This window comes from Lates calcarifer, linkage group LG19, assembly GCF_001640805.2.
Source record: "Lates calcarifer isolate ASB-BC8 linkage group LG19, TLL_Latcal_v3, whole genome shotgun sequence".
Taxonomy (NCBI): Eukaryota; Metazoa; Chordata; class Actinopteri; family Centropomidae; genus Lates; species Lates calcarifer.
In genome coordinates this window covers 16,835,108-16,844,100 of record NC_066851.1, presented here as the reverse complement: position 1 = coordinate 16,844,100, position 8,993 = coordinate 16,835,108, and the positions used below count along the sequence as shown (strand labels likewise).

At 39.7% G+C, this 8,993-nt stretch overlaps 1 protein-coding gene across 1 annotated transcript; it reads left to right on the top strand.

Annotated features, from left to right (window-relative positions):
- The first annotated feature begins 924 nt into the window (after positions 1 to 924).
- Positions 925 to 8,601, top strand: pdcd10b (programmed cell death 10b). The gene is made up of 8 exons (XM_018663641.2): positions 925 to 1,088; positions 2,278 to 2,498; positions 3,267 to 3,320; positions 5,454 to 5,571; positions 5,876 to 6,002; positions 6,664 to 6,742; positions 6,843 to 6,925; positions 7,735 to 8,601. The coding sequence occupies exons 2-8, from the start codon at positions 2,409 to 2,411 to the stop codon at positions 7,814 to 7,816; spliced, it is 633 nt and encodes a 210-aa protein (XP_018519157.1). The 5' UTR covers positions 925 to 1,088; positions 2,278 to 2,408; the 3' UTR covers positions 7,817 to 8,601.
- Positions 8,602 to 8,993: the final 392 nt, after the last annotated feature.

Below are 8,993 nucleotides of genomic sequence, written 5' to 3'. Positions count from 1 at the left end.
CTGACACTAACCAGACAACTGAACTGACAGTCCATTGGATGACCTCTGCATTCTTTCAAAATAAGTTAGAAAATGAGACCCTTGAACTCTTGACATGTGTAGAATGTAATAGGGAGATATGGAGATGGTCATGAGGCAATTCAAGCAATAATTCTCACTTATCAGTTTGTGAAAAAGTTGTAAAGGGAATGGCATAACTGTGATATATTTGGGTAAAAGCACAACTCTTCTTCTTCAACAGTGGAAAAATAAGCTACTTTTTTTAAATGAAATAATTATTTCCTATAAGTTCAGCAGTTTGGACAAAAGCTATTGCTTTTTGGTGGGAACTATCATTTTCATTCCTTCATTCATTTTCATAGCTATTTTGGTACCTTACAGTTTCCTGAGCCTGAAGTTTTATTTTACCCTTATTACTCCATCCGACATCAAAGTATAGTGGTCTGTTGTGGTCCAGACTGAGAAAAGCAGTGAAATCTCCTTTTTTCCCTTGTTTTTTCATAAGTAGAATAAAAGCTTAACAAATCTAGAAGAGTTTTTAGATTCTGTAAGATGATCTGGTCCAGATTTGACAAATTTAAGACAATTTTTTGGTGTTTTCCCAAAGAGAATAAAGGTTTCAGAGATCCAAAGATCACATTTAAACAGTTAGTCTGTTTTTTTTTTTTTTTAAATCCTGGTTTGATAATTATAAATGTGTGTTTAACTGGGATATTTAACACCCTTTCACAACATTCAGTAGTGTAAAAGAATCGGGCATTCAGTATTGTATTGCTTCCTCTTAACAGTCTAAAGGGAAGCTGCGTACGCCACCTTCAGCATTGTGAATTGTTTTTCCTCCAAAAAGACTGTACAACTACTTCCTCAAATTTACTAAAAATCCCTCAATAACAGAAATGTATCCATCGCATATGACGCCACAGTCGCTGCATCCATCCTGATTGGAGGGCGTGTGTTTACGTAGCAACGGTCCGGAAGATGTCGCTGAGGCCAGTCCTAAAAAACTTCCGCCTTAAGTTGTAAAGAAAACATAGCAGCTAAAAGGCAATCGACGGCGTAACCAGCCCATTTAAGAAGTCAGACCAAAGGTAGATACAAGTACACATTTGACACGCACATACCGACTAACACATCTGACCTAAAGCAGTTTGTTGCCACGTTTTAGCTCATCAGCAAGTACAAATGTACAATTTACTGTAGCTAGCGCGTAAGCTACGCTGTTCACTGCTAGCAGTTCGCTACCATCGATCTGCTCGGCTATAGGCCGCAATTGGGAATCTTTACGGCTAGATCGCCATAGGTTTGTTACTTTACCCAGTCGATTATCGTCCTGATATTTGATTGTGATCGTCTATGCCCTTTAATAAAAGAGCACATCACATCAGCTTACATCAGCTACTTAATGGCTATACCCAGTTAGCCGAGTAGCTGGTCAGTTTAGCCTTCCACTTAGACTGCCGTCGCGTACGGTGGCTAACAAACTGAAATGTTACTGCATATCTGTATAAATATTTGAACTCTTGGTCAGGTCATGAATAGCACATGACTAGCCGAAGACCCAGATGCTCACCATTAGCTAATAGCTGAGCCACACCGCTAAACATTACTTTATCAGTTATGTCTTCTTTCCAGTTAGTGGGGGTCTTGTTTGTAAGGAGTGCTCCTTGTTATCAGAATACTAAAATTACATACATTTAAGTTACTGTTTGGTCACACTGGCCTTGCTGTAACCAGCCAGGTAACATATAACCGTGCCACTCCCCTCCTCCAGGTTAAACACCCAATAAGTCACTTCTGATGAAACAAGAGCTTCAAAGATAACACCTTGGTCTGTTGGAAATTAGAACAGGCATTTAATTCTGTTCTGTCTCTCTCTAGACTAATTGATAATGATGATGATAATTAGTTCTAACACCACAAGAAACTACAGTATAGAAATGCCAAATGCATATTTGAGTTAATATAGATACAGTGTCATAGTTTGTCCCTCAGAGAGTGTTCACCAATTCCAATGCCTAAACTCAGGGTATCTGTTGATTACTGAGCGAGTGTTATGATACTGGATATTTATCGTGATACTGGCCAAGAAACTGTTTTTGATGTGGATCCATCTCATCATAGCCAGAACCTGAACCCTTTCATTGTGTCAGTATCAGGACCAGTGCTGATAGAGTGGATCAGATTAGTACATCCTTACTACATTAAGATATACTGTACTATGTAGATACTCTGTCTTAAAAATAAAAATACCAATACTCTGCTATTTTTTCCCCCCAGGCTCTTGTCACTCTGGAGCCTGCGTGGTTTTCAGAGTGTGTGTGAGTGTGAGTGGGTGAGTGTATGTGTGAGTGTGTGTGAGCTGCAGTTTCCTCCTCACAGTTTCACCAAGAGCTGCTCCTCCCTGGAGGATGACAATGGAGGAGATGAAGAATGAAGCGGAGACAAACTCCATGGTATCCATGACGCTGTACGCTGTGATGTACCCAGTTTTCAATGAGGTAAAACATCCAAAAGTTCATACTTAAAGGATTAGTTCAACCTCTGAATCACTAGAGGATGACTGTGTTTTTATATTCACTGAATCTGTTGTGTTAAGTGGTGAAAAAGCATGAAATTTCGGAGGTCAATTCATAATAATCATGTGTTAATTAATGCACAGTTAAGGAGGGCCTGAGACCAATTTATATGTAATTTAAGACAGTATGGTACATGCATTTGTGAGTCACCTGATGCTACAATTTTACTGATTCTTACTGCCAGTTTAATGTATTATAAATACAGATTATTAATGCTGCAGTAGAGAAATAGACAGAATTATAGAATGTTATACAATTTGATTCACACATTTTCCTATTTGTACTGATAAAAATGCACGTTTGTAACAACCAAGAGTACAGCTAGAATAAATGCTAAATTCTAAAACACACACTGTGTAATTTTGCACGCATACAAAGGATAGTGATGTGGTTGCAGAACAGGAAAATCAAAAAAGTGACATCAGTTTAGGTGCCATTTTCCAAGGAAAATACAAATCCCTGTGTTTGTGCGTGACAGTTTTTTGAATCATCTTTGTGGGGTTGACTTTGTAGAGTAACGTAGACGTACATCCTGTGCCTGACAGAGCAGTCAACTGTAACTGAGCACACAGCTGCATCTGAAACTCCTGCAACTTCTACTCAGATGCTAGGTGGCACAGCAAAAGCCCCAGCATGCCCAGATCTGTCAGTGACGTTGTGTGTTCTTCCCTTTTTTTTTTTTCCCATTAGCTGGAGAGGATCAACCTATCAGCAGCTCAAACGCTCAGAGCAGCCTTCATAAAGGTAAGACTATGCATGGATCAGATGACCTGGAAAAGTTAAATACCATAATTCCATGACCCTAATCTATGGTCTAAATCTAAGGCTGCATCCTAGTTCCCAAATTCCCAAAACCCCAGCAACTGTATTTTATTAGATATTCTCATTAATAATCAGTTCCTTCTTTGAGGACTCTGTAGAACATTTGTATATATTTGCTTTTGTGACTGTGGTTGAAAACAGTAACTTTCCAGTTTCAGGAGGACATAACAAAAAGGCCAGTCTATATGTTGCCTGATGTAAAATTCAAGTTAAGTTTATTGCAACTTTATTGGTCATGATAACACTTTGCTCAGTAAAGTAAATGCAGAGAATTCAGAGTGCTGCCATGTCTTTAAAATAGGTTTAATTTGTAGAGCAGCAATGAACAAGTTTTTTCCTTATCGATTAATCTGCAGATTATTCTCTCATTGTTCAGATGGGCACAAATGAAAATACCCATAATGATTTCTCAGAAGAATCAATGGCCGGTGCTGAGAAAATAAAACCCACTCTGCAAAAAAACTTTAGATTTCTTTTAATGTCCCTATAATTTCCCTTGTTGTCTTTTGTAGTGCATTTATAACCACTCTTTTCTCCAAGCTTTGTTGGCCTTCTCTGTTTTCCACTTGTAACATCTCAAATCGATTTGCCAGCAAAAATGTGAAAATGCACAAGCTTTTTTTTTGGTTTGAAATATAAATGTACAAACCAGACCAAAGAAAGGACAAGGGGAAATAAGGAGGAGAAAAGAAGAAAAAAAACATGTTGATACCAAGAAAAAATACAGTTTCTGTGATGTACAGAGTAAATTATGTTATTGATAGGCAAGACCAAAATCTGTGTCTGTATGCCCTGCCATGTAAATTGTGTTGATATGGAATGGAGGTGTGAAGAGGACAGTGCATGACAATGACAATGTGAGCTGTACCACCTAACAAAAAAAGAAAGTAAATACACATTTGAAAGTAAAGGGAAAGAAGTATGAGCAGCAGAGGGAATTCCAGAGAGGACGGCCTCTGAGGAGGGTCAGCCTTGACTTTAGTTTATTTATTTCTAAGCATGGGCTTGTGTCACTATCTCAGGCCGTCCCCAAACACTACTGTTTCCATTTTTTGGGCTGCTTCCAGGTCACACAGGAGGGAGCCCATTCATACCCCCCCCCCTCATTTCTTCACCCTTGTGCCTTCTATGCCACTTTACTGTAGTAACGATACAGTAGAGCACAGAGAGGGCACGTATGAGCTAAAATGTTTGAACACTCTCCTTTTTCTTAAGAGTTAAAGGAAACAAATATGAATCAGAATCTCTGTTGTGTTATGTTTATTCCATGTATATTTTACTGCAACTCAAGTATTCAACGACATTATAAATGAATAATATATGAAGTCGTATAAAATGCTTTGATTAGTTTTTCAGTCTTACCTTTGTTACTAGTCGTGAAGAGACCATTACATTCAGTTTATATGACATTAATTATGCTGTAGCACCTTCATTTACATGATTGATGTTCAAATGAATTAACAGCTGCTATCAATTGAACATCAAGGGTTCTGATTTACAAGTGATCCCCGACTGTCATCACATGGGACTTGGTTAATGTCTTTATCCTCTTCTTTTTTTTTTTTTTTTAATCTATACACTACTGTGATTGCAGTGGAGCAATAAAAGCGCAGTGGTCATATATTACCTCTGTACTGCTGCTGATGAGAGGTGGTGTTCGCCGTGTGCATAGATGAAATATTAATGAAGAAGCAGCAGCTTTGTCGTTCTACAGACCAAAGGGAGATGTGATCACCTTACAGCTGTTTTACTATGACATTTGTGGGTCTTTTGTTCACTTGTTTCACTGATTGGTATCTCCGCTGTCCCCGCTGCTTCCTGGTTTGGTGTAATTCAAGGTTAAATTATTCAGCAGGAGAGCTTTTGAGCATTCATCTGAACGGTCTCACAGCAGACATCTGACATTCAATAAAGTTCCAGCTTTGTTCTCTGCAGCTCTAAGCCCCCTCTTGCTTTTGTTAGAGAGGGCAAACTGTGCTATACCTGATTTTCCTCTCATGCATGATTACCTTTCCTCCTAACCCTGCATGTCTAATTCAACTCCTCTTTTATCAGGCGGAGAGGGAGAACCCTGGTCTGACTCAGGACATCATAATGAAGATCTTGGAGAAAAAGAACGTCCAAATCAACTTCACTGAATCCCTACTGCGCATGGCAGCTGATGATGTGGAAGGTGAGTAAATGAGAGGTACTGAGATATTGTGGTGGAAGTGGTCTTTTGTGACTCTGAGATCCAGGTTTGCAGGTGATGCAGCTGTCTTATCTCCAGTTTACTGGTATACAAGGTATATAAGTTCTGAGACTGTGCATATAACATTCAGTGCTCCATTCATTAGCAACAGGAGGTCTCAGAACTTTTCGATTGCACCTTGTCCAACCAGCATACTGTTGTTTTCTCGTTTGTTTGTTTTTGTGTCTGCCCATTTACCTAAATGATCGAGTCTCCAGGGAATGTGCCTCCAACCCTTTTCCTGCAGATTTCATGATTGACCGGCCTGAGCAGGAGTTCCAGGATCTAAATGAGAAGGCCAGAGCTCTGAAACACATCCTCAGCAAAATCCCTGATGAGATCAATGACAGAGTACGCTTCCTACAGACTATCAAGTGAGTGCTAGCACACACACACACACACACACACACACACACACTGACAAGCACATTGAATGCAGCAATTTCACACTGTTAAACATCAGTGCTCCTGAAATTCTTCACCACAGATATATCAAACCACTGATACTACATAGTTTTCGCTAGTTAATGTCGTAGGTAACCTTGCACCAAAGATCATGCTTTTAATCCAATATCTGGGGCGGGGCATTGTGACTTTATAGTATGACCTCCTCATAAGTGCGGATGTGATAACTTTATTTATATAGCACCTATCAAAACTGTTACAAAGGGCTTCACAAAGAAGGACAAATAAAAGAAAACAATCAAAATCAAAGACACAGGAAATTCAGCTGTATGAACAGGTCAGGACCAGTGACTAATGTAGAGTCTAATGTAGCTGGAAATAGTGAGTGAGAGTTAAATGACAAAACAAGAAAACGAAAAATTACGCAGGCAGTATGAGGTCAACACAGATGTGGAATATCTAGCATTAGATTTAAAGGTTTTATTGGTGAGGGCAGTGCAAATATTACAATGGTTGATTTCCTGTTGCAGTATAAAAATCACTTATATTGACTGTTAGACCTCTTGGTTAAATTTTTTGTTGTGAAAGCCTGTGTTGTTTCTCACTGTTGTTGCCTTTCGTTTCCAACAGAGACATAGCCAGCGCCATAAAAGAGCTCCTGGACACAGTCAACAATGTCATTAAGAAGTATCAGTACCAGAATCGCAGAGTGAGTTAACACAAAGACACAAACACACACCTGTATATGTTTCGCATCTTCTCCTTGTTTCCTAAATGATGTTTCCATGCTCTGTTCTCTGCTTGTTAAGGCCCTGGAGCACCAGAAAAAGGAGTTTGTGAAATACTCCAAAAGTTTCAGCGACACCCTCAAAACATACTTCAAAGACGGAAAGTAAGTATAACCATAACACTGTGTACAACGCTTCAGCTCATGATTGCACTGTTCAGTGTAGAGATGTTGCATCCAACGTGGTGCAAAGAGGTTATTCAGAGTAACAGGGACACTGTTTTGAAGTAGTTAGTGCAGTGAAGTAGAGCCAGAGCCAGTGCTGATGTTATTTATCAATCGGTCACTTTGATGACTATTTATGGTATTTTTCCAGGTATAGTTCAATACATGTTCATTAATGATCTATTGAGGTGTTGGTATGTTGGATAGTTTTACCTGGAAACACGAGGAAAGGTCATTTTCCTTGTGTTTCCAGTTTTTGTATGAAGCTGACCTGCTGCTAGCTGTGGCTTCACGTTTACTGTACGCACAAGCGTCTGCTATCACTTTTCTCACCAAGAGAGCAAATATTTGTGTTTCCCAAAATGTTCAACTATTCCTTAGGAGTTCAAAATACCCAACTATGTGCTGGCTACAAATTCTCAAATGTGAGGATTATTTCGGATTACTGATGTCAGTGCTGTGTGATCAGTAAACAAGCAAAGGCGGCATCTGAGCTATTGTGTTGTCCTCCTTTGTATCAAGAGCCATGGATGTTTCTAAGAAGAAATAACACAAAGGCAGGAATGTTTACAGTGGCTCAGCAGGTCATTTGTTAACTAAACCTGGCGTTAGTCTTTGAATGTCCTCACAGAACGAGCTCAGCTCCAGCTCCAAGCTCCAGCTTCCACTAATAGTTTACCAGTTGTTTAAACAGTCTCTGCGAGCCTCTCCCATCTGTTTTCTAAGGTTGTGATTTTCTTTGTTCCCAGGGCAATAAATGTCTTCATCAGCGCAAACCGGCTTATCCACCAAACCAACCTCATACTGCAGACCTTCAAAACCGTGGCCTAGCCCTCAGAGACCACAGAGTTCCCCCCGTGTTCCGTGGGGAGCAACTGCTATAGAGAGGTGGAAGCTTGAAGAGCGCCTGACCCATATATGTAAATTAGAAAGAGTTGATTTTAGGGTTGGGGGGTCGATTCCATTGGAGTCGAGATTCTAGTTTCCAGTTCAAGAGACTGAAAAGTGCCATTTGTTTTTTCAATGAGGATTTTCCAGTCTTGAAATGGAACTGAATGGGCCCAAAGTCTTGGTTGATTGATTTTATTTGGACAGTTTTAATTTATAACCCTGGTCTTGTTGGGGGTAGGTGAGGCGAGGTGTTTATTAAAGACTAATTGCCATTTTTCTAATATATTCATGTTGATCATTTTACTTTTAGCTTCTCAATCATGGCTACACATGTGAGACCACACTCAGTAGGGGTGTGTCTCAGCAGTCTATACTGGTTTTCTCTTCTCGCCTCCTATTTTGTGTCAGTTTCGCCATGGTCTGCACACGCTGGATTGACAAATGCACCTGACCGCAGGTGAAATTAGCTTCGAGGAGAGGAGAGGAAACGGTGTCGGACATTCAAGAGGCAGACTTAGATTTCGTTTCTCTTTATTATCAGACGACAGAAAGCCAAATGACTTCCAGCACAGTGTGCGCCTTACCAAGTCCTGTAACATTCCCTCCTCTCAGAGTGTAATGAAGTGGAGCCAGTCCCTGCTGTTGGGGGATGTAGAGAGAGAAATGAAAGTTCTGTATTTAACTGATACCTGGTTGCAGATGTTCAATAAATAGTTTCCAAATGATGAGGCTTTTTTTTTTTTAGATGTGTCTGAGTCCAATGTGTGTGGGGTGACTTCTCTATTTTTGGTGAGGGAATAATTGATAATCATTGAACAATTGAATAATCATGAAGGAGGATTTATTACAGGACTGTTGCATTAGACTATGTTAGTTTTAGCTAGTTGTATCTATAGATTGGCCTTAATATAAGAGTACTCCCATCGATTTAGTATTACACTTGGAATCACAATGGACAGTTGTCATCTTATGAAAACCTCTGGCTGCAGAGGACTGATGAGCTCATTTCTCTTTGTCTCCACACACCCAGATTTTTCAAACTTGCAGTCTTTAGAAACAAGTTACATCACTTGAGGCAGGTTATCAGGTTTCATGTAGCTCCCATGTTCACAGTAAG

Excerpts from the sequence above, each read along its gene's own strand:
- pdcd10b (XM_018663641.2), top strand. The coding sequence starts at position 2,409 with ATGACAATGGAGGAGATGAAGAATGAAGCGGAGACAAACTCCATGGTA. Across the intron at positions 5,572-5,875 it reads GGCAGCTGATGATGTGGAAG|ATTTCATGATTGACCGGCCT; the intron begins GTGAGTAAATGA and ends CTTTTCCTGCAG. Across the intron at positions 6,926-7,734 it reads ACATACTTCAAAGACGGAAA|GGCAATAAATGTCTTCATCA; the intron begins GTAAGTATAACC and ends CTTTGTTCCCAG.